Source organism: Leopardus geoffroyi, chromosome B4 (assembly GCF_018350155.1).
Source record: "Leopardus geoffroyi isolate Oge1 chromosome B4, O.geoffroyi_Oge1_pat1.0, whole genome shotgun sequence".
NCBI classification, from domain to species: domain Eukaryota; kingdom Metazoa; phylum Chordata; class Mammalia; order Carnivora; family Felidae; genus Leopardus; species Leopardus geoffroyi.
Window position 1 is genome coordinate 136,532,468 of NC_059341.1, and position 27,622 is coordinate 136,560,089.

The following is a 27,622-nucleotide window of genomic DNA, read 5'->3' on the forward strand; positions in this document are numbered from 1 at the left end:
CCCCAGCGACCCCCACCCGAGAACCTTCCAGCTCGCGCTTCGGCGCCCGCCGCCCCCGAACACGCCCCCTCCCACGGAGACAGGAAGTCCGCGCGCCGGCCGCGCGGCCGCACAGGCTTCCCCCAGGGCGAGCAGCGCGGGCCCGGTCGCCCACCGGCGCCCCCGTGGCCGCCCGCAGCGCCCCAACCGTCGCGGCGCGCCCCTCACCTCGGCCGCCGCTCTTCTCCCGACTCGCCGCTCACCCCGCTCCCGCCGCGACGGCGTCTCCGGCTCCGGCTCCCGCCCTGGCTCCGGCCGCGCTCCTCAGCCCAGCCCTGCCCTGCCCCGCCGCGGCCGCCGCTGCCGCCGCTGCCGCCGGCCAGGAGCGCACCGCCCCCGACGCGCCCGCCGTGCTCGCCCCATTGGCTGCTGAGCGCCTGGCCCCGCCCCACGGCCCCTTCCACACCTCGGATTGGACCAGGGAGCCGGGAGGCGGCACGCCCCCTGGCGCCCAAAAGGACCTCCTCTGGGCACCATTGGCGGCGTCTCCTGTCAATCAAGGGGGAGTGCCTACTTAACCAACCGATAGGGTGCCGGGGGTCACTGTCCCGGGGTCGCTCCCAGGCTGTGCTTCGCCGCGCTCACGTCCTGGGGCCAGAGTCCTGAGGCTTTGCTGGCACCCAGGCGTGGGGAGCGCCGTAGGGCAGCGCCTCACCCTACTGGGAATTCAGGGAAGTAGTCGTTCTGAAAGTTTCCTCTCCTAGGGCCCTCGGCGAAGCCAAAGTCAACAGGGCTTCCTCAGATTCCCGCCACAAGAGTACATTCCTCTTGAGCCGCTTAATTTAAGCCCCGGGAGGAGTGGTGGTGGTGGAGGGGTGTGTGTGTGGACAGAGCCGCCAGGGAGGGCATATGGATGGCCAGGCACCACACAATGGAGCGCTTTACTTCTGGTTCTTACCTGACCTTGCTTGATGGGAGTATTAGCCCCATTCTGCAGACAGAAATAACAATGAGTACAAAATTACCAACATTCGCTGACCACTTTCCAACCATTGCTTCCGAGGATCCTGGTAGAGAGGATGATCCGGGTATGCCCAAGGGAGGGTTTGGAGACAGGCCAGGCAATTTGGGGAGCTGAACGGCGGGGGGGGGGGGGGGGGGGGGGGGGGGTGCTGGAGTAAAGAGGGTAAACGGCGGAGCCAGGATTAGAAACCCAAGTCAGCCCCAACCCAGATCTGTGCTGGTTCCACGGGAGAATAACCCTGAGGACGGTGCAGCGATGCTGGAACATGCTTAAGCTAGAATGGTAAAAGGGGAAGCAGGACACAAAATGGTGGAGACTGTATAATTCCACTACCAACAGGGGCGCCTATAGGTCAGTTGAGTATCAGCCAGTTGATTTCAGCTCAGGACATGATCTCAGTTCGTGGGTTCAAGCCTGGCCTCAGGCTCTGCACTGACAGCGCAGAGCCTGCTTGGAATTCTCTCTCTCTGCCCCTTCCCTGCACTCTCTCTCTCTCTCAAACAAATTCTACAAATTCTGGGAGAGTTCGCAAAGAGAGTGGTTTTTCACTTTCCAAACTGTTCGTTCTTTTGCACTGTTTTTGCTAATTGTGACTAGAGGTTTGCCCCGAAACCTCCAGTGGGTCACCTCTGTCTCCCGCCTCCTGCTCTTCCCCACATACTCCTCGGTCCTTGCCCTCATCCCCTTTTCCATGCACACACATGCTCACACATATCCCCCTTCACGCTGCACACTTGTGAGGCTAGAAGGGGGTCCCTGCAGACAGGACACCACGGGGAGGCACTGAGCCTGGCACTGGCTGGCAGTAAGACACCTCCCGAGCCTTTCTGGCCTCCAAGCCCCAGAAGCCACTTCCTGGCCACCTGACCCAAGCAGCGCTCCAGCCTCCACACATTGGCTCCTTTCTTGTCTCTTCCTTTCCGTCTTAGGACAAACCCAAAATTCCCCCCATTTTCTCGCACTAGCAATTTGAGCTAGTGTTGCCGAGCCCTTTGAGTCTTGCGCTCCATCCCAGCAGCTTAGCATGGTATTTTTCCAAAGAGCGCTCCCCTTTGCCGGGGATGTGAGTATCCCAACTTTGATCCCCACAAACGTTTCACAAAATTGTATCCAGCCTCCTTCTTCAATCAGATTCAAACTGGCCTGGAGCCAGATCCTGTCTCTGACCCTTCCCCACTGAGGGGCCTTGGGCAAGTCACTGCAGCTCCCTGCACCTCCTTGTCCCGATCTGTGACACGGGGGTGATAACAGAGCCCATCGTACGTTGTGGTAAGGAGTGAGTGGGACAAAAAAGAGTGTGGACAGCATGCATGTAGGAGTGAGTACTCAGTATCTGAGCAGTTAACGTCAGCCATGCTTTGTCAACTGACACCGTGGTCCCTCCTCCCCACAAAATGTGCCCATTACCTGGGTCGGGAACCAAGAGCGACCCAGTTAGTCCTTTAGTAGCCATTCCCCACTCGGCAGCCTGGATAAACTTTACATAGTCCAGGTTAAAACATTTTCACTGAGATCCAAACACTCTGCAAAAAAATAAAAACACCCAGATATAGTTGTATAGCTGGTAAATTGTCTTATACAGAGATATATGTTCCTTGTTGGAGGAAAAAAAAGAAAAAAATCAAAAGCTGTTACAGACATCCATTCTATAAATAATTCCAACGTCAGGGTGCCTGGGTGGCTCAGTCTGTTAAGCATCCGACTCTTGGTTTCAGCTCAGGTCATGATCTCATGGCTCGTGGGTTCGAGCCCCACAGTGGGGGCTCTGTGCTGACAACACGGAGCCTGCTTGTGATTCTCTCTCCCCCTCTCTCTCTGCCCCTCCTCTGCTCTCTCACTCTCAAAATAAATAAATAAACTTCAAAAATAATAAGTCCAATGTTTAGGATGTGGGGGGTGGGGGGGAGTTGGCAGTCTGGGGAGGGACGGACCTGAGAAGACCCAGCAAAGACATCGAGTCTGGAAGAGACCTCCCCATCAAGGCACAGCAGCGATCCCGGAGAACCAGAACCCGTCCAGTGGGAGGGCCACAATATTAAAGGCAGTGATATTTAACTGAGCCAAGGTGAACGGAAACGATGAGAGCAAAAGCCCAGAGGCAAGAAATCCTGCTGTCCAGGAAGAGAGGAGGGTTCTGCTTGGCCCGAGCATTGCAGGCATGAGGAGAAATAAGGGGAATTAAGGTGGGGAAGGCAGCCGTGCAGAGAATAGCTGTGGGTGCTGGTAAGTCACTTCGCTCCCCCGGGCCCCCCTGCCAGGTCTCAGTTTTCTCAAATGTAAAAAGGGGGTGCGGTGGGAGTGGGGCACCTGGGTGGCTCAGTGGGTTAAGTGCCCCACTCTTGATCTTGGCCCGCAGTTCTGCAGTTCAGGAGCTCACTGACAGCAGGGAGCCTGCTTCGGATTCTCTTTTCCTCTCTCTGCCCTTCCCCCACTCATGTTCTGTCTCTCTCTCTCTCTCTCTCTCTCTCTCTCTCTCTCTCTCTCAAAATAAATAAACTTTTAAAAACTGCAGAATGGGGGAAATCATAGGATCCAATGCTTAGGGAAACTTCAGGGATCCATGAGATCATACCTGCTCTTAGGACGGATCCTGGCAGTCAGCACTGGTTGAGTGAGTGCCTCGGGATAGATTTAATGTTTTAAATTTTTTAACTGTGACCCAATACACCAGATGCAGGAACGTGTACTCTGCATCAACTATTAATATTTTAGAGACACCAAAGCGTTAAGTGGAGGCTAGAGGAGCACGTTTCTGGATACACCTCAGAATGAAGCTCTTCCCTGCCAAGTTGTATCAAGATCTGGATTCCTTGCAAACGTGTCATTGATTAGGAGGCAATTATCCCGGCCTTTCTGGCTTTGCTCCGTTTTGTTCTGTTCTGGTCTGTGCACGTCGGCTCACGTAAAACTGTGCCATCAAGTACATAGCTGCACTCACTGAGCGTGCCACGTTCAAGCCGACTCTGCAGGGTGGGAGCCTGCTCCCGCCCAAAGTCCGCAGGATATGGTCGCATCAGCTGGACGGTGTTTCCCAAAGTGGGCATCTCCAGGACACCCTGCATCGGGATCACCCCATCTTCCACAAGCTCCTCGTATTCCCAGAGGGTTCTTCTGACTCTTACTCCGTGCAAAAGCCAGTGGGGTGTGTTCAAGGTTACAACGTTGCCATTTGTACTTTAGTATGGAACAAGTGGCAACAAGGAAATCAATACATAAAGTGAATGTTTTGAAACTGGACGAAGACCTAACAATGCCCAGGCTTAATGTGATACATCGTACCCTGCAACGAACATAGCATTGCATCCCGAGCTCCCTCTTTAAGTTCCTGCAGTTCAGCAGGATGAGAGGTCCTGGGTGCCGGGAGGGATGCCATGCTGAATCCAAAGCGTCATCTTTCCCTTGGCAAGCTCCTGGATCAGCCAAATGGAAGGGTGTCTCCTGGTTGTAAAACAAATTCTTGTTTTACAAAGTTACCATATGCAACTATTTCTGTGATTCCAGATTTCCTTGATGCCAAATGAAATTAGATACCAAAGCTAATCAAAAAAAAAAAAAAAAAGCTGCAGCGGTCACAGAATGTGCATTCATCAAAAAAGTGACATTGCTCTTTTTATGTTAATGTTTATTTTTGAGAGAAAGAGAGAGAGAGAGAGAGAGAGCACAATCAGAGGAGGGGGCGGAGAGAGAGGGAGACAGAATCCGAAGCAGGCTCCAGGCTCTGAGCTGTCAGCACAGAGCCGACGCAGGGCTTGAACCCACGAACCGAACCGGGAGATCATGACCTGAGCTGAAGTGGGGTGCTTTGACGGAGCCACCCAGGCACCCCAAAAGTGACACTGCTTTTATTGAATCGCTTTATAACAGATGAATGCTAGAAACTCACACTTACAAAAGAAGTTGTATACCATGCTTATGTCACAAAATAAATGCACACCCATAGAGCGCCGCTTTTCACCAGACGTAAAATTTCACGGAAAGAGTGCCACAGATAAAAACACAAAGAACTAGAAGACGGTGGGGAGCCATCAAGGGCTGCTCTTGGTCCCCAGACCAGCTGTTACCAAAGGTCCCGCTGAACGGGCAGGACCCGCGTCCGTGTGTCTGTGGCTGACGTGTTCAATCACCATCTGTGACATACTGGGGTGGGCGGGGCACTTCCTGGTGAAATGGTCTTGGGCCCAGGATTTTACGCAGCATAATGTCACCACCGTGGCAGTCGTACAAGAGACAGCAGTGAAGGTCAGGCTTCCAGGGACACCCCACTCAGGATAATATGTAACTGGGTCCCAGTCACCTCACCGAGTCAGAAGAAAGGAGGAGGAGAGGCCTGAGTGACACAGGCCATTTAATCTTTTGCTAAGAAGAATTTTCCCCCCAGCAATTAGGAGAGCCTGGGACTCAGTCACAGGCTCAAAAGTTCCTCATTCCTTGTATTGTGCTTTGCTCTGTTTTTGTTTTAAGAGACTTCTTTTTTTTTTAGCATACTTTTAGGGATACAAGCTTTGGGCAACTCACCTCACTTCTCAGCCTCAATGTCCTCACCTGGACAGGGGGATGATGGCTCAGCCCTACCTAACAGGATGGCCGTTGAGGAATTAAATGCGGGGATAGAAGCAAAACCCTTCCCACGGTGCCCAGAATGCCGTAGGCACCTGCTTGACTGATGCCGGTAGTGGCCCATACCATGATGCACCTGCTGGTCTGTGAAAGGGAGAGGGAGCAGGCGGGGTGGCTCCTTCTCCCACTCCTGCATTTCCCGTCGGGTAGATGTTGTTCCCAGAGAGGTGGCCTTGCTGTCGGGTTGTTACCTGCGGAGGAATGAGGAATGCGGAATGCGGCACCGGCTCTCACAGGCTGCCCCACCCTACTGCCTGCATTCTCACCCCCACGGCCCTCTGCTCCTGCCCCCGCTTCCTCTCCTGCCCCCCCCCGCCCCTCCTCCCTCTGTGGGAGCCTCCAACCAAGTCTGAGAACAACCCATCAGAACCCACCTTCCGATCCAAACGGCCCCAGTGGAGGTGGGAGGTGGGGAAGGGCCAAGACCCTCCATATGAGGTTCAAGCAATCCCCCCCTGGCGGGTGGACCGCGCATGCCTGCAACTTTCTCTTCTCTCTGGGTTTGGGCAGCAGATGATAGATCCAAGCCAGAGGCTGCCAGGGTAAGGTCAAATGGTTTCGAATGTGAACGCCTTGTGGCAGAGGCTCAGAATGTTCCTTTTCTTCTCCAGGTGCGTGAATGACAGACACTAGATCAGGATAAGCGATCAGCAGGTTAACAGGCATAGGGGGCGACGGTTTCACATTAGCAGTACTGGGCTGGCAGTGGGGCAGGTGGGAGAGATTGGCAGGAGGTGGCGGGGGAGACTGGGGACAGCATCTGGGACCATAGAACATCAAAGCCCCAAGACCCCACAGGGCAGCCAGGTGAGTCCTACACTCCTTGTAAGGTGAGGAAGCAGAGGCCCAGGGAAGGCCCAGGGCCACGGATCCTTCCCAAACTTGGGGCTCCTGGCTCCTTCTCCAACGTTCTTTACCCACACTGACGCCACCTCTCCCTCTAACACAGCAGACACATAATACCGGGGACCAAGCAAGGCATGAATGAAGAACACACGTTATCTACAATCTGAGCGCCTCCTGCCGGGTGGGGGGCTGTGGACAAGGCTCCCAAGGGGCCCTGGAGGCTCCTGCGAAGGGCAGAATTTGAGCAGATCCTCCAAGACGATAAGCAGGCCTCGGGAGGACATGTTGCAGGGGCAGGTCGTGAGGGCAGCGGGAGTGGAGCTGTTGGCCTGAGGTGCAGGGCACGCGGCTTCCTAAAGTGCGAACAATCCTCACAATTGAAGGCCGAGGTCAGGGAAGGCTGGCCAGGGCTGAATCCAGCACCCTGCCAAGGACACGCTCCCGGTAGCCGTGTTCTAGGCACCTGCGGCCTCGCAGCTCTTGGGTGGCCTGGGGTGTGGGAGAACAGGGCCCAGGCCCCCTCCACTGTCCCTCTGGCAGCCTCCAAACACGCCCTTCCTGTTGTGACAACTCGGTTCTCTGTGCAACTGGTTCCAGCCTGTGGCTGGGTTTCAGATTGCGGCACGTGTGCTCACGGAGGCTGACGGAGTATCACGTGGGCACCAGGGAGAGCCTGGCCGCCCGCCCAGCCGGGCCTTGGTTAATTACGGGTCACGGCCTTCCTGCTATGGGTCCACAGGGCACCCAGAGACAGGCCCTCCCCGGGGCCGGGTCTGGGGACAGAGCCACCGCTCCCCCATTCGTGCGGTCGTGGGTCCGTCAGCCTTCCCTGGGCACCTGCGGGGACGCATCTCAGGCTGGGCACCCGGGGAGGGTCCAAGGGGTTCAAGCAGCCCTGGCTTCTCCCAGCCCCCAATAACAATCATGGCTGCCACCCAAATGACCCCCTTCCGTGGCGACAGGCCCCGTGGCGGTGCTGTGTATGTTGCAACTCACAACCACCCCCACTTTGCATTTGGGGAAATTGAGGTTCGAGAGGTAAAGTGACTTGTCCAAGGTCATGCAGCTCTTGTCTGGCTCCCAAACCACGCCCTTCGCAGCCCCAGACCCTGCTGGGTCTCCCAGCACAGACGGCTCAGGAAGAGCAGGGGTCGTGTCACTGGCCAGTGTCCCTGGTCTGGGGGCCTCCCTGAGCACTGGCCTCGGAGCCTGTCAGACGTCGGAGCCTGCTTCTGGACACTCGCTCTGTGGTACTCTCCCCCACTTCCTTGTTTTGGCTCTTGCTGGCTATTCCTCGCCGGCTAATGGCTAACGTCCCTTCCCAGACAAGCACACGCTTCGTCGGAGGCCCTCCTCTGGACACTTCCAGAAGACCTCTCACGTGGCCCTGTCCCCCTTTGGAAACCACTGAGAACACAGAAGTCGTCTCCAGCAACTCTCCTGCTATCTTCATTTGTCACACTGCAGGCGTGACTTTTTTTTTTACAAGTCCGTGGGCCTTCCCTTCCCAACCAGATAGAAGGGCCCTGAGGGCAGGGGTCATGCCCATGCCTAATGGGAGGGAGCAGCCCAGACATGGATCTCACCCTCCCAACTGTGGGGCAGGAATTGTGCTCCCCGTTTACAGATGAGAAGAGCGAGGTTCAGAGAAGGGACAAACCTAGCTGAAGGAAGGGAGGGGGTGATGCTGGGACCTGGACCCGCCATTTCTGCCCAGCCTTTGGGAGTGTGAGAGCCCTGCCCACATTAGGCCCAACCCAGGCCTCTCAGTGCCCCGCAGCCCGCAGCCCCCTAACCTGGGCTCAGGAACCGTTTGCTGCCCAAACCCTCTCAGTGCAGATGTGGAAACCTCTCACTGCACCCACTGGGCATGGTAGGAAATTCAGCCAACGGCCCTGGAGCAAGAGAGAGAGCGAGAGAGACAGAGACAGAGACAGAGACAGGGCATGAATGGGGGAGGGGCAGAGAGTGAGGGAGACACAGAATCGGAAGCAGGCTCCAGGCTCCGAGCTGTCAGCACAGAGCCCGACGCGGGGCTCGAACCCAGAACTATGAGATGAGATCACGACCTGAGCCGCAAGCAAGAGTCGGATGCCCTAAGGACATGGTGTTTTAATTTTTTTTTTTTTAATTTTTTTTTTCAACGTTTATTTATTTTTGGGACAGAGAGAGACAGAGCATGAACGGGGGAGGGTCAGAGAGAGAGGGAGACACACAATCTGAAACAGGCTCCAGGCTCTGAGCTGCCAGCACAGAGCCCGACGCGGGGCTCGAACTCGCAGACCCCGAGATCATGACCTGAGCCGAAGTCGGCCGCTCAACCGACTGAGACACCCAGGCGCCCCAGGACATGGTGTTTTAATTGGGCGTCAGGAAGGGGCAGGATTTCAGCGGGTCGAGGTGAGAGCAAAAGAAGACGCCAGGTCGTGGGCACAGCGTTTGCTGTGGCCCTGGGACTAAACACTGCGGAGCAAGGATGGCTGGGGGGTGGGGCGATGCCTGGAGGCTCACCTGTATTTACAAATGGGGAAGCCACTCTAGGCCAAGTGACAGGGGGCCCCGGTGCCAGTGGGGAACTGATGCTCCAAAGACAACTGATGCTCCAAAGACAACCCCAGGCTAAGGGATTCCTGGGTGGCGGTCGGTTGAAATTTTCCAATCACGGTCCTGTTTCCTTTCTTTCTCAAAGCCTTTCTGTTTGGGCTTCCTTGCCTTGGGGCGTGAGACACCGCATCCTCCAGGCCGGAACTGGGGTATCGTATCCCCATGACACGCCCCTCAGTTTTTGTGGCCGTGACTCAGCCTTCACCTTCGCCCACATTCTGGCTCCACTAGCCAGGGTGACCTTCTCCAAGAGTCGGTGGGGCGGGACCTGGAAACTTTTTAAAGTTTCCCTTGCCCAGGGGACGGTGGGAATGGGGGAGGCGGGACCCAGCAACAAAGACCTACTGAGAATAACAGAAGAGCAACCCCCTGGCCGGCAGGGATGACTGTCACCCTCCTGTCACCACCCACGCTGAGGAAACAAGGAAAACAGACTCAGAGGTCAAGGAACCGAGAGCAATGTGGGCGGGGATTCTCCCAGGGAGGTGGCTTCCAGAACTGGGCTTTGAACTCAGGTCTATGGAGCACCAGCCAGACACTGGACACTGTCCTGGGCACCGGGGATGCCATGGTGAATGACACAAGCCCCTGCCCTCGTGGGGCAGACCTGCTATAGGGGAGAGGGATGCCCCACAAATCAGCGAGCGAGCAGCAAAGTCACTCTCAGGGCCTTGGAGGGAAGCCCTTCCTCTCCCTGCTGGCCGGTTCTGGGGATGCTCCGTGCACGCTGCTCTCCTTCCTCCCCGCCCCCCCCCCCCAAAGTGGCTCTTTCCCCTTTTCCAGAAGCACCAGATCAAAATTCTAGGCCACCTCGGGACGCTGGCACGGTGCGGCACGCACCCTTCGGCTTAGGGGATTCCTAGAGGCTCAGAGGCAGAAAGGTCCAGCGAGCCACCTGTCCCAACCTTCTTGTCCATGGTGTATCCCCTCCACCACACCCAGGGGCGACTCTCCCTGGGACAGGGGGCTCACTGCCTCAGAAGATGAGCCATTCCAGAGCTGGACAGTGCTAACAGAAAGGTCCCCCTTATGCCAAACCAGCACCCACCCCCTCATTTCTTCCGCCCGCGGCTCCCCGTTCTGCCCTCTGCCCATTACATAGGACTCTTCACCTTACAGCCCTTCGAATACGTCACGTTGCCCTTAAATCTTTTCTTGGGAGGACCTTTCCTCAACTTTTAAACCATTCCTTGGACCCCATCTGGTCTTGCTCTGGCTTGTCGGTGCCCCCAGCACCTGCCGCTCTAACACGGTCCCAAAATGCTTCACCAAGTGACCGTCGAGGACACAGAGGATGGAATGTCACCCTGATCTCGAGCTGTGCCTCGTCTCTGCCTGGGGATGGATGGCAAAGGCCCGGGCAGCGGGAGCCACACGGCTGGAGGGTGAGGACAGTCACAAAGGAGCAGACACCTGCGTCCCCTTCGGTCAGTCATCCAGCTGACCCGTATCCCATGCCTGCTGCCGCCGGGCCAGGGCCGGGGGGGATGCTGGAGTGGCCCTCGCAAAGGCTTTGCAAGGGGGAGAAAAGAAAAAAGCAAGCGAACACCTGACTAAGGACTGATCGTCCTAGCCGGTGATCAGTGCTTTGAGGCAAACAGAAGGTGAAAAGAGACTGTGGAGCCAGTCCTGCAAAGGAAGAGAATTCCAGGTAGAGAGGCCCGCCAGTGCCAAGGCCCTGGGGCAGGGAAGAGTGTGGCACACTCAGAGGCTGCTGCGAAACGAGCAGGGGCAGAAATGGGAGGGCGGTGGGAGATGAGGCCAGAGGGGTGAGGAGCGTGAGTTTATTCTAAGATCCAGGGGACGTTCCTTTGGAGGGCATGAGGCCTCAGATACGATCTGACTTGTGCTTTAAATTCTAAGAGAAAGGGGAGACCAGTGTAGACAAGAGCTATCAGTAAAGCCTTCATGGAAGAGTCAGTGAAACCTTCCACCACGGAATTAGAGATAAGTCACCATCTCCTACCAGAACTGAAAAATTCAGCTCTTTACTGCAGTTTCTCTCAAGAAGACATACAAATGTTCCATAAGCACATGAAAAGGAGGTCAACATCCTTAGCCATCAGGGAAACACAAATCAAAGGCACTGAGACCCATCACTTCCCAGCCACAAAGATGGCCAGATGTAAAAGGACTGTCAAGGGGCGCCTGGGTGGCTCAGTCGGTTAGGCGTCCGACTTCAGCCAGGTCACGATCTCGCGGTCCGTGAGTTCGAGCCCCGCGTCGGGCTCTGGGCTGATGGCTCAGAGCCTGGAGCCTGCTTCGGATTCTGTGTCTCCCTCTCTCTCTGCCCCTCCCCCGCTCACGCTCTACCTCTCTCTGTCTCAAAAATAAATAAACATTACAAAAGATTTGTAAAAGACAGTAGGTATTGGCGCCGCCGTGGAGAAAAATAAATCCACACACACCGCTGGCGGGGACGTTAAATGGCACGCTGTGCTTTGGAAAACAGTTTGGCAGCTTCCGAAAAAGTTTATTTATCTGTGATTCAGCCACTCTACTCCTAGATATCTCCCCAGGGGAAACGAAAACCTTTGTCCACATAAAGACGGTGCACAGATATGCAGAGCCGGTGAGTGGTGTTACTCACAATGGCTACGAACCGTTACAGTGGTTACAAAGTAAAAACAACTCCAGGGCCATCAGCTACCCACCCCTACCCACCCCTACCCCAGCAGTCAAAAGGGGGGAAACGCTGGGGTATCCTGTCACCTCAAACACATCATGCTAAGGACAGGAAGCTAAACATACAACATCACATGCTGTAGGATTCCATTTACACGAAATGCCCGAGAAAGACCAATCTATAGAAACAGAAAGCAGGGTAGTGGTTGTCAGGGGCTGGGAGTAGGAATGGGGGCTTCCTGTAAACAGGCAGGGGGGTCTTGCGGGGGACGGAGACGTTCTAAAATTGGATTGTGGTGGTTGCCCAACTCCGTACGTTTGCTAAAAATCATTGAATTGAGGGGCGCCTGGGTGGCGCAGTCGGTTAAGCGTCCGACTTCAGCCAGGTCACGATCTCGCGGTCTGTGAGTTCGAGCCCCGCGTCGGGCTCTGGGCTGATGGCTCAGAGCCTGGAGCCTGTTTCCGATTCTGTGTCTCCCTCTCTCTCTGCCCCTCCCCCGTTCATGCTCTGTCTCAAAAATAAAAAATAATAAAACGTTGAAAAAAAAATCATTGAATTGAGTGTTTATGGTATAAATTGCAACCTCAACACAACTCAAGCACTCACTGGATTTTATGGTCCGTGATGGCAGGGACTGGCCCATCTTTTTCTGCGAAGTGTCCCCAGCACCTAGAACAGCTGGGCACACAGTGAGCACCCAGTAAATATTGGCGGAATGAACGAATGCATGCATGAATGAACAAAGCCATAAAAAGTAATAACCTTTAGTCGGGCGGTCCCGCCCTCTCTTCTCTCCCGCATCTCCCTACTTGAAAGACTTGTCTACGTGGCTGGCCCACTCATGGGTCTCCCTGCCGAGCTGTGACCTTGCACTCCCAAGTTGTGAAGTCCCAGGGCCCCCCCCCCCCCCCCCCCCCCCCGCCCCAGGTCTCAGCACCATGACCTTGTGCAGTGCTCACCCCTGGCTTTCCTGAAATGCCGTGACCTGCCTGTTCCTGTGGGCTGACCTAGGACAGCTGCCCTCTGCCCACAGGCCACCTGCTGGGGCACCCCTCCCATCTCCACGCTGGTGGCCCTCAGTTCTGCGTCACTGCCCAGCCTAATCCTCAACTGCCAGCGTGACAGTTCAACGTCTCTAAAACCGAAGGTCCTCATTCTGCTGAGCCCTGCTCCCCCGCAGAGCCCCTGCCTTGAAAGAACCTTCCAGAAACCTGGGCATCCTCCTAGACGCCTCTCTCCCCCTTCCTCACTCATCCCCTCGCCAAGTCCTGTCTGTGCTATTTCCAAGCATCTCCTCTCTCTCCAGACAGCCGCCTTCCATCATCCAGGTGACACTTCTGTGTCCCTTACTGAAACCACAGTGACCTTTTTATAGGTGAGGATGCTGTGGGCTGCAGGCATCAGAGGCCATGTCTAGACAGCTCAGGCTAACGGTAGCACAGAGAGGAAGGACAGTGGAATGGAAGGAAGAACTGAACGGTCGGGACCAGGGAAATCGAGAAAGTGGGCAGCCCCCACACCCTGGCCTTGCAAGCTCATGGTCCTTCTTGCAAGGGGACTGCCTCAGTAACTCAGCCTCACAGTCTCTCCGCTCTGGTCTCAACTGGGCCAACGTGGGGGAGGGGCCCATGTAGCACGAGCATCAGCTCTTTCCAGACCCCCCGAGGAAATCACCTGTGTCCCGCAGCCAGCCCTCCCAAAGCCCCAAGCAGCTCACGGGCCCCCCTGATCCTGAGCATCGGTCCAGACCCAACCCTGAAGGCTGGCCTCTCTGGCCCACTGGCCCCGCCCACCCCTGCCCAGCCACACTCAGCTCGGGCCCTTCATGGCACCTCCTTCATGACCTTCAGTGCCTGCCCTCCGTCTGCGTCACTGCATTTCTCCCCGTCCTTGGCGTTGTTCCTTTCTCTCCCCTTTAGAATGACCTCTGCTGGGGCGCCTGGGTGGCTCAGTCGGTTAAGCATCCGACTTCAGCTCAGGTCATGATCTCGCGGTCCGTGAGTTCGAGCCCCACGTCGGGCTCTGTGCTGACAGCTCAGAGCCTGGAGCCTGTTTCAGATTCTGTGTCTCCCTCCCTCTGACCATCCCCCGCTCATGCTCTGTCTCTCTCTGTCTCAAAAATAAATAAACGTTAGAATGACCTCTGCTAAGCGAGGACTTGCCCGTCTTGTTCACGGTTGAGCCCCAGGGCCTGCTGATCAAACGGCTGACGCCCCTCCAACACCGGGGGACTCCGTGGAAAGGCAGGGACGTCGGCTCGCTGGAGAGAGGTTTCTGTCGGGGACACCTTCGTACCAACAAGAGTTTGCCTAGAAGTCAGTTTTCCGACACATTTCTTTTCCTTCGCAGTCGGAAAGCTCTGATTTCCTTTTCCACGAGTCCCCGATTCAGGAGCCGGTGACCTTCTCACTGTTCGCGACCCAGCGCCGTGACCCGGAAGCGGTGTTATTTCACAGTCACGAGGAGCGGGGCCTCACTGAACGGCTCCTGGAAAGCGCGGCTGACACTGGACAGTGAGGGGTCGGGCGTGCGGACAACCGCCCTCCTGCCACGCAGTCGAAACTTCGCCTGGAACTTCTGGCTCTCCCAAAGCGTAACTCCGGCTGATCAGAAGTCTGACTGGTAGTGCAAACAAGCTGATCAACACACATTCGATATGTATTGGTTATATACCGTGTTCTCACAGCAAAGCGAGCTAGAGAGAAGAAACTGTATCACAGGCGAGGGAAAATCATGTTTACGGTACTGTACTGATGGAGAAAAAGCCACCGATGAATACGTAGACCCGTGCAGTTCAAACCTGCGTGGTTCAAGGATCAGATGCATTTGAGTTAACTCCATTTTGCCCCGTTTACTTAACTCTGCTTTCAAGGCTCAAACCCCTTTCACACAAACGCCCCCTGCTGGGCAACTGAGAATCGCTCCTGCCTCCCGAGCCCCTCCCGCCCAGGTGTGCCGCAGCCACGCCCGCCACCCCCCCCTCCCCCCTGCACACCCTGAGTTCACCGCCTCAGCTCTCCACTGCTGTGCTTCCCTCCTGCCCCTTCCCATCTCCATCATCCTCCAAACCAGCCCCCAGACTCACATCTCTAAGGACACCAATCTTGTCCCTCCTCAAAAACATTCAATGGCTCCCTAGTGCCTGTGGAATAGGTCCAAGTTCTTCAGCCTGGCATCCAGTATCCTTCGTGATATGGCCCCGAGCCATCTTTCTGCAATTAGCCCTCACCATTCCCCCGCCTTCCATGCAGTTTCCACTCATTCTTTAAGGCACAGCTCAAACTCCTCCTCCTCCAGGAAGCCGCCCCAGGTTGCCATGCTGCTTCTCTAGCACTGAGCCTCTGCTGTCTCTTTCATTGCTGCATAGGCCTGGTCTTTACAAGAAACAGCTTGTGAGCTCCTTGAGGGGCAGGCGCGGATACTTCAAAGTGGTAGCAAAAAGCTGATAGTGATTTGGCAGTTTTACAGCCATTATCTTCCTTTTCTCTCCGTGACTCTCTGAGGCGGGCGGGCACAGGCTATTATCTCCACCTTGCAGACGAGGAAACAAAGCTCAGAGAAGCTAAGTAACTTCCCCACAGGCGCACAGCAAGAAAGCAGGGGGGGCGGGAGAGAGCTGGTTCTTCTGCCCCGATTCTGTCCTTGTTCCGTTACCCCCTGCAGGCTCTCTCGTGTGCCTCCCACACCTCATCCACGGAGAGTGACAGCCAGGATCTCTGGATTATCATCTTCAGCGTCAGTTCCTGGACACAGTCCCGCGGCGACCGTGGCCTGCTGTTTCCACGTGAAAAGGGCTTCCCTAGGAGACAGCGCCCTGTGCTGGAAAGAGCCCGTGGGAAGTTACATTTGCCAGGTCCGTGCCCTTCAACGGCTGTGTGACCTTGGGAAGCTCCACCCACAATGAAGGACCAGCCGCGTCCCCTGGTTCCCAGATGAGGTGCTGGCATTTGATGATGATGATGATTCTTAGCAGGCCCCTCAGTTTGCAAGCTGGGGAATGTAACCATAGGGGAGGGAGGCGTGGGGCTCGTGTGCAGAGAAGCCCCGGCCAGGTATCCCCTGGCTGATTCTCCGCTCGCCACTCACAGCACCTGCTGAAGAGAAGAATGTGTTTCCCTGTCCTCCAAGATTAAACGGGGCCCCTGCCGACCTCGGGGAAGAAGTCCATCTTTCTTAACACTTGGCCGTGTCAAAAGTAACGAAGTCCGCCACAGGAACCTGTTACACGTTCTCTGCGTTCTTGCGTTCTCCCCACCAAGGCTGGAGGGGCGATCGCCTGGGGCCTAGAGGACCCCAGCACCTGGTTCTACCCGGTGACCAGGTACCCAAAGGACCTGTGGGGTGTGGGGGGAGCTGGGGGTGTGGGGGGCCTGAGGAGGCGGGAGTCTGCTCCGGACCAGCCGCTGGCAGGAAGGGGGGTTCTGGGTGACCCTCATCCACAGGGAAGGGAGCCTGGTCCTGCCCGGAGCCGGGGCTGGTGAAGCAGCCGGTGCTCCTGCAGCCGGGTCGGGGAGGTTTGGTCCTTCTGTGGCCTGGACGATGTTCATGCGGTCGTCCGTGTTCAGTGATGACCCAGGGGTCTTGTCTTCGTCTTGATGATCCGTTAGCGGCCTTGTTGGACGCTGATATTCCGTGTAAGTGTTTATATTCCACGGGAGGCCCCCGAGCTGTGAGGACCAGGCCTACTCCTCCTGGCCATCAGGGCTACTTTCTGTTCCTCGGGGACAATGTCAGAGGACAGAAGTCCTCTGGTCTCTCCAGCTGGAAGAGCTCTCGGCGCCCCCATTTTAAGATGTCTTTTCCGAACCACCGCGGGCCAGCAGGGCCCAAGGCCTGGGACGGAAGGCGGCCACAGCACGCTGCTCCGTGGGCGGGTGGACGGGGACACGGTTGGAACCCTGTGCCAGTCCACCTCGCTGTTCCAGCCAGAATGGGAATCAGGCCACCGTGTGAGTGGTGAGACCCCCAGCAGGAGAGAGCCCTCACGGTCCCCTCTCCCCAGGAGGCCCCCGGGTTCCAGCACCTGACCCCTTAGGGGTGCTCTAGGTAAAGCAGCTCGGGGTGGGGGGGTGGGGGGGGAGAGGCTGGGGGCAGCGGGGGATGGGGGAATGGTCACGAGGGACGAGGCCAGCGAGGCCCCACTGGCCCCTGCCACCGCAGTTCTGTGGAGCATGCCTGGTCCCACCCCCGCCCAGGAAGCTGCCACCAGCGGTGGTCAGTGAGGCCTGCTACACTTGGGCCAGGGCCTACACGGCCACCTGGGCCCTCTGCCCGGCCACCTTCGAAGTCCCGTCCAAGCTATAGCATCCTCGCCTGAGCCCCGGAAGGAGGCTGTGCTCAGGAACTCAGTCTCTGAAGATCCACCCAAGGACCTGGAAAGAGAACCTTGGGGTCCAGCTGGAGCTTCCAGGCAGCGTTTTTATGGAAGGAAAATCAAGGGGGTTAAACTTGAAAATGAAAAAAAAAATTTTTTTGGACAAGTGGCAGTCAGGCGAAGCCTGTGGCTCCCTACAGGGGACACCGCAGTCCCCCAGGCTCTGTTTCTATATGAGGCACCAGCCACGGCGGGAGTGAGCGTGAGACGGACCGCTCTGAACACTTCCAGGCGCCAACGTATGGAAATTCTATTTGCAACTTAAAAGCACGGGAGATACAATATAGTCCAGGCTGGGATAAAACAGAAGATGTGTGAGAAGAATGTAAAAATACATTGTCTAGGGCGCCTGGGTGGCTCATTCGGCTAAGCGTCCAGCTTCCGCTCAGGTCACGGTCTCGTGGTTCATGGGTTCAGCCCCCGCGTCGGGCTCTGTGCTGACAGGTCAGAGCCTGGAGCCTGTTTCAGATTCTGTGTCTCCCTCTCTCTCTCTGCCCCTGCCCTGCTCACACTCTGTCTCTCTCTCTCTCTCGCTTTCAAAAAAAAATAAACATTAAAAACATATTAAAAAAACACATCACCCTCCCAAATGAGAAACAGGCAACAAAATCGGACGATGGCCCTGTTGCCTCACGAAGGGTCCTGAAATGCCCTGAGGGCGGCACCTGTTCAATGACACAGTGGACACCTTGTGGGTGCCTGGTCACTGAGCAGAACCAGATGCTGGGCCCGAAGACAAGCTGGCCAGGGTGCCTGCAGCAGACCCTCCTCTGCCTCCCTGGCCTGCGGGAGGGTGACAGCCTGATGCTGGGGAGACCGAGGGCCAGGTGGCCTGGAGGAAGGCCCCCTGGGCTGGCCGGGAGAGGAGGCAGAGCTGGAAACAGGACCCAGAGGGAGGACAGATGGCCCAGGCAGAGAAGAGTCATGTGGGTTTGGGGCTGGTGGACAGAGCATGCATGGAGGGCTTCCTGAATCCCCCCAAGGACAAGAGGCTTGTAGAACCACCACACGCTGGGGAGAAATGGCCATAATTCCGGAAAAATCCTGCTGGCTGGAGGGTGGAGCCTGACTGTCTGGGAGGGGGCTGCAGGCTGAGACCGGTGGGGGTTCTGGCAGGGGTCCAGGTGGGAGGCAGGGGGGGGGTTGGAGGGGGGGAGGGAGGGGAGGCTAAGTGAGGAGGCTGTCACCAGGCTTAGGGGCTGGGGGGCGGGGGAGGGGAGACTTTCAGGAAGACATCTTCGTTCCCAGCTTCAGCACCCAGTTTGCCAAGTAGGCAAATGATGAATGTAGTCTGGGAAAAACCAAACAAATCAAACCAAGAATCATTGCGGGGGCGCCTGGGTGGCTCAGTCAGTTAAGCATCTGAATCTTGATTTCTGCTCGGGCCATGATGTCACAGTTGGTGGCTCCAAGCTGACAGTGCGGAGCCTGCTTGGGATTCTCTCCCTCTCCCCTTCTCTCTCTGCCCTTCCCCCCCCCCCCATCCCCTCTCTCTCTCTCTCTCTCTCTCTCTCTCGGGTGCACCCATACTCACTCTCTTTCTCTCTCTCTCAAAATAAACTTTAAACAAAAAAGAATCACGGTGAAAATGACCCTCAGACTTTGGGAACCTGCCCGCCCCCCCCCCCCCCCCCCGCAGTGCCCATCCAAAGGTAAATAATGGAAGCTGACAAGAAAGCGCCAAGTGCCATCTGGACGAATCCACGCGAGGACCACTGCTGGAGCCCCGGGCCCGGCCATGAGCCGCGTTTACAGCCGCTGTTCTCCCGGCCTGCTTCGGCCATCGTGCACTTCCCACCCTCCTGTGTTCCAGAAGCTCAGAGGAAACATCTGATGTCACTAATGGAACAGTCAACATGTGACAAATCTATTTAGCAGACACTCGCTCTCACCTAGCAACCCGGCCGTCGGCAAACGAAGCACCTCACTCCTGATGTGACGGGGCTGCCCTCCGTGCTCAGGCTGAGGTCACCGCTCCCCGCCAGGGACTGACTCCGCCCTTGTCCCGGATACACGGAGAGCAGAACCACAAGTAACTGATTAGCCGGGTTGTAGGAACTCGTGGGGGGAAAAGCTGCGTGCAGGAGCCTGGAGCCAGGCCCGGAGGCCGCCCCCGCCCCGGGGTGAGCGGCCGCAGTCAGAGCCAGGACCCGGGGACCAGGGCCCTGCTTATTCCTGAAGCAAATATACTTAATCCCCTTTCTGCACGCTAGGAAGCGAAGGTCCCAAGATCCACTGACTGACTGCCTTGGGACAAACTAATAAATGGCAGAGCCAGGCCTCAAGCCCAGGTCTGACTCAAACTCAAACGCAAAGCCGCGCCCGCTGTCAACACTGGACTGAAATCGAGGCCTGCACAGGACGCACATGCAAGTCCCGTCATTAAGGGGGAAGCTTCTCGGGCTTAAAGTGAACACCGCAGACAACCCCCTCCCCCCCCCCCACCGTGCAATTCCTCTCTCCCTTTCCGTCCTACCGCGTAAAAGGCCCTCTTCCCTAACACACGGGAGCACACATACACATGCGACACGGCATCCAAGCCTGACGTGCGTTCACACCTGGGTACGGGAAAGATCCCGATCTCTTATGTCCTCGGGACAATAGCATGAAAACAGATCCTGTGACTAACACCGGAACCAAAAAGCGGGGGGGGGGAGTTCTAAAGATAGATTCAAGACGGTGACCCAAGCATCAGCAAACAGGTGTCCGCCAGGAAGGTCAAGTGAAAGGCTCTTACTAAAAGTAACCCACAGGGACGCCTGGGTGGCTCAGTCGGTTAACGTCCGACTTCGGCTCAGGTCATGATCTCACAGTTCATGAGTTCAAGCCCCGCGTCGGGCTCTGTGCTGACCGCTCAGAGCCTGGAGCCGGTTTTGGATTCTGTGTCTCCCTCTCTCTCGGCCCTTCCCCTGCTCTCAAAAAAAAAATAAACTTAAAAACAAATTAAGAAAAAAGTAACCCGCGTCTCAAAGTTACAACATGCGTCAGTCACTCGGCCCAACTGACTCAGGTGTTCCCGTGTCTTCCTCTGGGTCACTTAGCGTCCAGGGTGGCATCGTGTCCACACACCACACCTAGAGCTTGTCCTGGCTGATGGCCGTGGACAGTGCTTACCCCCCCACCCCCCAGGCCTGCGGCAAACTCAGATGCTGACGTCAAGTAAGCCACAAGGCGGTGAACCGTCTGGGCCCATCTGACAGACTCACCTACAAAACCCAAGTGACAGAAACGGGTCTCTTCCGACAGCACCGACAGACAAAGGCCTTCGTAAAGATAAATTACGGACAAGTATTTCCAGGGGCAGGTTTCCCTCAGAGTCAAGTGCAAGGGAAGGAAGCCAAGACAGCTGTCAGGTTCAGTACCTCGCTTTGGCACAGCGGCAGGGGAGAGAGTCAGGTTTTGTTTTGTTTTTTTTTCAACGTTTATTTATTTTGGGGACAGAGAGAGACAGAGCATGAACGGGGGAGGGGCAGAGAGAGAGGGAGACACAGAATCGGAAACAGGCTCCAGGTTCTGAGCCATCAGCCCAGAGCCCGACGCGGGGCTCGAACTCACGGACCGCGAGATCGTGACCTGAGCTGAAGTCGGACGCTTAACCGACTGCGCCACCCAGGCGCCCCAGGTTTTGTTTTTAAGTTAGTGCGGTATTTTCAAAACGTGAACACCTCGTAAAAAACCAAATCACACGCCGAGGCTGGTACGCTCTGCGGAAGGAGCTGGTCTCCTCCACTTGTGAATCCATTCTTCCAGCGCTAATGAAATAGAATGGGGCGCTGGGATTTATAAGCAACATATATTTGGTTGTCACACGGTTCCTAAAAAAACCCTTGTTAATTTGTTTTCCAGGAGCTACAGGGACATCACTTTGTTATCACGTTTCGTGTTGTTCCCAGTTCCTGAAATAGCTCCAGATAGCAAAGGTTGAAATGGGCGTTTTTGGGATTCGAACGAACCAGTTTGTGCTAAAGGCTGAGCGGTGGCTGGGGCTCCTGGGTGGCCTGGAGGGGGCTGGTTGCGGGAGGAACCACTCAGCGATCCCAGCGTTGGCCCTTTCAGCCCCGCCCACACTCTCCGGGGAGGAGGTGGGGCTAAAGGGTGGAATCAATTCACCCATCGGTGGTCCACAGTTTAATCAGTCGGTACCATGTGAGGAAACCTTCATACATCCTGAACTATGGGATACGAACTACAGAATTCGGAGAGCTCCCGGGCTGGTGAACACACTGAGGCGGGGAGGCCGGTGCACCCGGGGAGGGCACGGCCGCCCCCACCCCTTCCCTGCACACATTGCCTTATGCCTCTCTTTCGCTGGCTGACCTGGTGGCAGCCCCCGTGATGAATCGGTAACGTAGCAGCGAAACTGTTTTCCTGAGTTCCGTGAGCCACTCCGGGAAATTAATCAAGCCCTCGGAGGGGTCTGAGAGGTGGTGGGAACCTCCACTTACAGCAGGTAGGTCAGAAGTACAGGGGGCAATCTGGCTTGACTCCTGAAGTCATGGCGATGAGGGAGTGTGAGGCAAGCGGGTACCCCAGACACCCCCTCCCTCGGGTGGGATGTGCGTGACATTCCGTGACATTCCCCGGGCACTCGCGGCCGCCCTAAAGCTAATAAAGGAAAGCGCAAATGGTTACCTGATAGAGATCGCGGTCCTGCAGGACAGGAGGCTCCGTCAGTCTGCAAGTGTCTTAACGATTTACAAGAAAAACAAGGCAAGCTCCAGAAACCTCCGTTTCCTGGAGCCCTAACGTCACCCTCCCCTCCAGAGTGATGTGGGGAACTAAGGCAAGAAGAAAATGTAGATAAAATTACGTGTCCTTGTAACCTGCGGGCGCACTGACAGATACCTGAGGCAAGTACAGAGGAGAACATTCCTCCAGGAAGTCCCGAGGGTCTTAAGGGTAATGCTTTGCTTGCTGGAGGGAAAACAACAATCTTAGCTTGACAATAGCAAAGGCTCAGGTATCCTAGGAATCCTCCTTAGCAATGAGAGTCCTTTTGTTTTTTAAAAGTTTTAAATGTTTATTCATTTTTGAGAAGAGAGGGGGCAGGGGAGGGGCAGGGAGAGAGGGAGACCCAGAATCGGAAGCAGGTTCCAGGCTCTGAGCTGTCAGCACAGAGCCGGACGCGGGGCTCTGGCTCAAGAACCGTGAGATCATGACCTGAGCCAAGGTCGGACGCTTAACCGAATGAGCCACCCAGGCGCCCCTGAGAGTCCTTTTGGAGGCCTCCCTTTGGCCTTCCCTCACCTCCCCTAACTCTGTGGTATAGAACCAGTCACGCCTCACGACACCCGTGCAAGCTTTCTGCCCAGGGTCCTGTCCACGTGCTTTAACAGAATCACCTTTTCGCACCAAAGACGTCTCAAGAATTCTTTCTTGGCCGTGGGCCCCGGACCCCCACCGTCACTTCAAAAGCGCATCGGTGGGGGCGCGGGAGGGGCCGTCTCGCGGGACGTGGGCCCTTCACCCGTGGGATCCGACGCCATTTCCAGGCAGATGGTGTCAGAATTGAGTTAAATCGAGGGACACCAGCCGGAGACGCGCAGAATCGCTTGGGGTGGGAAAAATCCCCCCGTCTGGGGTCCGAAGTACCGTGCGAGAGCGACGGAGAAGCAGGGCCCCTCTCCCTCGCGAGACACTCCTTAACCTTTCAAAGAAGTGCCTTTATTTATTTACAGGGCTTACGAAAGGAAAAAAAGCTCTAGAAAAAGGAAATTTCAAAATAGGCCCAGGTGCGGGGAGCATTTGGGAGGGTCGGGCTGCGGTCTTCTGCGCCTCCTGGTGGTCACTTCCAGGTTGTGAGGACGGTTCTCCCCGAGTCTCTCGATCGGCCCCCTCTGGGCCCCAGCGACTGGCCCTGGCGACTTCTCAGCTCCCGGTCAGCCCCGTCGCCCTGAGCCAGCTCTTCATCATAGCTGGAAACAGAGGGACATCTTCAGGGTCCAGCAGCAGCAATGCCACGCACGGCCACTGGCCGCTGAGCGGCGGCGTGGCGAATCCCGCAGCAGCCAGGGAAGCGGCCCGGCCCCCACCCTGCGCTCCCCCAGCCCACCAAACCCTGCCCGAGGCCACAGAGCGCAGGCGTGCTGCCTAGTTAAACTGTTTTCGGGAACAGCTGACATCTTATAAAAGGCTACCAGATGGAACGGCGCAATGACCCCAAGGGAAACATGAGTGAGACACCAGGGTGGTGAGGGAGAAAGCTGACGTCCGGAAATATTTTTACGCACAGCATCGGGGGCAGGTTATGACTGACCCAGGTTGAGATCGGGAACGGGGTGTGAATGACCCACCCGGGAGGAGGGGGCCAGGACAGGGAGAGGCTCACAAGAAAGCAGGGCCCTCCCCAGAAAGGCTAGATCCCGCCTCCACCAGCCTCGACTTACCTGCCCCTCTCCATTAACATTCGCGCACCAGGCCTGTGTAGGAAAGCGCATGATCTGTGTAGGAAGCAGAGCCTGGGCTTTCGCCTTGGAAAGAAGTGAGCTGGGACCCTGGACGCTCCCGCCCGATGATGACATCTATCGGGGCAGTCCCTGGCCCCTCTCGCCACGATGAGCCCCTCTTACGGGGTCCGTGAGGGTGGAGAAACCCCACTGCACTGCTTGTCGGCCCTGGCAGGTGCAGGCTCTGGCGAACGAGGTCTCCTATCCCCACCGTGACTTCACATCACCCTCCTGACTCGGAACAGCGGGCCTTATGATCCCCACACTCTGTATGCTGTGAAACCTCATTCACGGGGGTCATTTGGTGGCCACGCCCTGACTGAGGACCCTCTGTGATAAGCAGACATTCATGCCAAATGCGACAGGGACTAAGATGCTGAGTTATGTCGCGTTGGCTGAATTTTGCTCACTTTGGGAAAAGGGTATATTTCTGTTAAATGTTTATCCCCAGAATCAGAATCTGCACGTCGAGTGTGGTGTGGGACAGAAGCTTCTCAAGCTGCAGAACACAGTCTCTGCATCGTGCTTCTGATGGCAAACTGGGGGCTGAGAAGGAAGGGCAAGGAGGGGGAAGGCCAGTTTGTTGGGCTTCTCTCTGTCGGGATGGGGATCAGGGCAACAACGGGGGACTCCCGTCTCCCCCGTCTCCCTAAGGAGAGATGATGCCGAAGGGAGGACTCCCCAGGGACGCTGGAGGGTCCGCCTGTGGGGGGTCCTCCCAGGCCCCTCTCCACCCCAGGGACTGCTAGAGCCCCTGGACGCCCGTTCGCATGTCAGCACCCACCCGTTGGCACCTGCTGCCGGTTCTGTGCCTGTGCTGCTGACCTAAGGGCCGGAGTGACCCCATCCGTCTGGCTCGCAGTTGCCCCAGCACCTCGCTCTGGGGCGGGTGTGCAGTGAGAATGTACTGAATGATGGGGGTGGGGGGAGACCCACACAGGGATTACCAGTCTCACTGTGCATTTGTGCTGGCGTGTGCAGCTTGCAAACATGACAGAAACAAGCATTTGGCAAGCAGCTGGCATCTGGGACGAGCTGTTCCCAGGGGCGGGATGGCCCCCGATGGAGCTAATGTGGAGGAGAATCAGGCAGGAGGGTTTTCAAGGGCCCCCTCCCATTCTAGCAGGCTTTCCTCCTGGCTTTTTTTTTAGTTGACTTATTTTGAGAGAGGGAGAGAGACTGAGACAGAGAGCTCGCACAGCAGGGGAGGGACAGCGGGAGAAGGAAAGAGAAAATCCCAAGCAGGCTCTGGGCCGTCAGCTTGGAGCCCAATGCAGGGCTCGATCCCACGAACTGCAAAATCGTGGCCTGATATGAAATCCAGAGTTGGGTGCCCAGCCGACTGAGCCACCCAGGCGCCCCGCCCCCTGGCTTTTTGACAAGCGGATGGCAGTCATCGGCAGCGTTCAGGCAGTTTTAAAGCCTGTACGAGTATACCCAGCACCTTCAGACCTGGGCCTGGAGGCCGCAGGTACAGAGGGCGGGGCCTCATGGCTTGAAGGCCGGGACGGCAATCAGGGCGACAAGAGCGCCTATTTCTGGGGGCCGGCGGCAGCAGCAGCCCTGTGACCCTGGGCAGTTAACTGGCACCCCGGCTTCCTCCTCCTCCTGCCGGCACCCCGGGAGGACCGCTGGGAACAACACTCCAGGAAGGCAGAGCACCTAGCTGGGCAGGAAGCCGGGGCCTGCCCTCCTGTGGCGGGAGGGAGGCCGAGGCTGTGAGCCACAAACAGGATTCCTGCCTATGAGGTCATCTGAAGCACGGGGAGCAGTCCTGAATGGAAGCGTCTGGAACTATCAGCTCTGTGCTGGAGCCTTCCTTACGTATGGGGCGGGGAGAGGGCAGCTGAGTGGGTTGGTGGGGGGAGGGGGGGTCACCTCTCTGTCTCTTCACCTAACCGCAGGGAGGCTCTGACCTCCGCATCTTCAACGGGGAGCAGAGTGTCTGCCACCCTCCCCCGCGGGCTCCCGGCAGCCCCACCACCCACCACCCTGGGCTGGGAGCTCCCGGATCCGGATCCGGGTCCCTCATGCTGCTGGCGAGAGCAAGACTCCTCCCCACGCTCTGCCCCCACCTGTCTCAGAGGCTGTCGGCCCCCCCCCCCCCCCGTCTCCTCCATGCCACCTTGCACGTCTCTCGCTGCCACCCCCAGAGGCCCCGCACACGCTCCAGTCTGACCCCCCCCCCCAAACTCTTCCTTCGCGCCCTCAGATCTCCGTCGCCAGCAAACCCGAGTCCTGGGCCTCATCCTGGAAACGTCCCCTGCACCTTCCCGTGCTAAAACCTGGCTCTCCCTGAAGACGTTGCTCCCCTGCAGCCCCGCCCGTAGGGGTGCTCTCTCTCCCACCCATCATGCCCCTGGGCCTGCAGCGAGCCCCGCTCGTCAAAACCTCCTTCCCGGGTCGGGAGGACCCACCACCCTCCTTGTGCGGTTACCCAGAACCCTCCACGGTGCTGCCCCTAACTGCTTAAGGCTCGGGCTCCTGGCTCACAACCCCGGGGACCGCAATGACCAAACAGAGGAGACCCCAGTTCCCTGACCCTACGCCCCCTCCCCCCACGACCTTGTCCTCCCCCAGCTCAGACCATTTCCACGGCACCTGACCTTGTCCCGTTCAGCAACCACCATTCCTGCAAAACCCGGACCGCAGACGCTCACCCTGACCTCTCCTCTCCTGCTCGCTTCCCGGGCGTCCCCACCCCAGCAACTCCAACCACCGGGATCTCGGATCACCTCCCACCCCTCCCACTGTCCTCCTCTCTTGCCATCCTCCTTGCCTGACAAGCCCCCAGAGCGGCTCACTTCCCACTCTCTGCTCACCCTGCACTCGGACCAGGCAGCTGACCGGGGCTGGAGAAAAACGGTCAAGGGCACCGAGCGCTCGCGCTTGAAGCTCCCCTCCGCCGCCCTTGGAGGCTCCACACTCTTCTCTGCGGAGCTGACCTTCCACCCTCCCCTGTACCGCTCGCCCATCATCAACACCACGCAGGGCAGAGGCTCTGTGGTCCAAGCCCCCGCGCCCGCAGCGCCTCCAACTGGGGGCCTGGGACCTCGTGCTGCGAGAAGTTCACTACAAATTTCTTCCCTTGTTTTCTTGAAACTTAAACACGCGTTTTTACTTTCACAGAAATACATAACGTGAACCTGACACACGGGCCCCTTCCAGTTCGGGACACTATCTCCCTTTTCTCTCCGGCTCCCTTCCACACCTCACGGCCTGTGGCGGCAACATCCGTGTGGACAAGCTGATGCGCGGCCCTCCACGTTTCCGGGCTCGCCCACGCTCACGGAGGCAGCCTGACACAGAGACGTATGTCCACGCTGGGGGGGAGGGGGGGGGGCTGAGGCCACTGCCCGTTTAACAAGGATTCTGGGATGCGCTCCCCAGCGTCCCCAGCCCCATGGCAGAGCTCCGGGGCCACGTTTCAGTGGCCACCCACTACCCCGTGGTACGAACGAGTGGTACTTCATGTACCCACTGCCCTCCTGACGCTGCTCCCACTATTTGTCGCTGCCGATGGGCCACACCACCTCTCTAAACCTTTGTTTCCGCATGCCTAAGGTGCAGCTAATGACGACACTGACCTCAGGAGGGTGCTGGGGGAACGAAGCACAGGAACACGTGAGTAAAGCCCTTGGCAGTTTCTGGAATGTGGTCAGCCCTCAACTGCCTGCTACTATTGTTACCATTTCTTGTCCTTCCCTCTGTACAACAGCCCCACTCAAAAGGCGCACAAACTGAGGCTCAAAGAGTTGCAGAGTTCCTCAATGTCATACAGCTCCAAGTGGCGGGGCCTGGGTGCGAGCTGGGCCCGGCGGGGGGGGGGAGGTAAGCCACAGAGATCTCCTGTTCCCACCTTACAAGGTGCCCAGCGTGTGGCAAACGCTTCATGAATAATTATCAAACAAAAGGCCTAGACAAACACCTAGTTTAATACCCGTTTTTTTCGCTACCACGTGATCTATCCCGGAACACCGTTAGTAAAAGCAATACTCGGCCCAAACAAGGCAAGTCCACACACAACCAGAAAATCCAAGCTGGGCCTTGCCACCCCTCCGTCTGACACACACACGAGGACGGCTGCCCGGTCTGCACGCAAACTT

At 57.1% G+C, this 27,622-nt stretch overlaps 2 protein-coding genes and 3 long non-coding RNA genes across 19 annotated transcripts in view; 2 read left to right on the top strand and 3 right to left on the bottom strand.

Moving 5' to 3' along the window:
• Positions 1-355, bottom strand: part of PACSIN2 (protein kinase C and casein kinase substrate in neurons 2) — a 135,534-nt gene extending 135,179 nt beyond the window's left edge. Inside the window, exon 1 of one of the 2 annotated variants that reach the window (XM_045465623.1) lies at positions 208-355. The gene's annotated coding sequence lies outside the window, so the exon portion shown is untranslated. The remainder of the gene's footprint in view (positions 1-207) is intronic. The other variant, XM_045465621.1, reaches the window with a different exon arrangement.
• Positions 356-5,725: 5,370 nt separating this feature from the next.
• LOC123589979 lies at positions 5,726-20,387 on the bottom strand. Of its 4 annotated transcripts, none has more exons than XR_006708541.1 (4): positions 20,277-20,387; positions 8,263-8,361; positions 5,995-6,249; positions 5,726-5,811 (listed from the first exon to the last, which is right to left on the bottom strand). It is a non-coding gene; the product is annotated as an uncharacterized LOC123589979 (long non-coding RNA). The 4 variants fall into 4 exon arrangements; XR_006708542.1 differs by lacking the exon at positions 20,277-20,387 and adding an exon at positions 18,963-19,088; XR_006708539.1 differs by lacking the exon at positions 20,277-20,387 and adding an exon at positions 13,529-13,688.
• On the top strand, positions 19,019-19,360 carry LOC123589981. Its single transcript, XR_006708544.1, has 2 exons — positions 19,019-19,102; positions 19,284-19,360. It is a non-coding gene; the product is annotated as an uncharacterized LOC123589981 (long non-coding RNA).
• Positions 20,382-27,306, top strand: LOC123589980. Its single transcript, XR_006708543.1, has 5 exons — positions 20,382-20,466; positions 20,693-21,520; positions 26,646-26,828; positions 27,081-27,140; positions 27,235-27,306. It is a non-coding gene; the product is annotated as an uncharacterized LOC123589980 (long non-coding RNA).
• The window catches only part of TTLL1 (TTL family tubulin polyglutamylase complex subunit L1), a 31,379-nt gene continuing 26,469 nt past the window's right edge, over positions 22,713-27,622 (bottom strand). For 7 of the 11 annotated variants that reach the window (XM_045462664.1, XM_045462665.1, XM_045462661.1 and 4 more), the window contains 2 exons: positions 23,457-23,510; positions 22,713-22,985 (listed from right to left, as the gene is read on the bottom strand). In XM_045462664.1, the coding sequence (XP_045318620.1) occupies positions 22,856-22,985; positions 23,457-23,510 (184 nt within the window). In that variant the 3' untranslated portion in view covers positions 22,713-22,855. The remainder of the gene's footprint in view (positions 22,986-23,456; positions 23,511-27,622) is intronic. The other 4 variants (XM_045462671.1, XM_045462668.1, XM_045462669.1 and 1 more) reach the window with 1 other exon arrangement.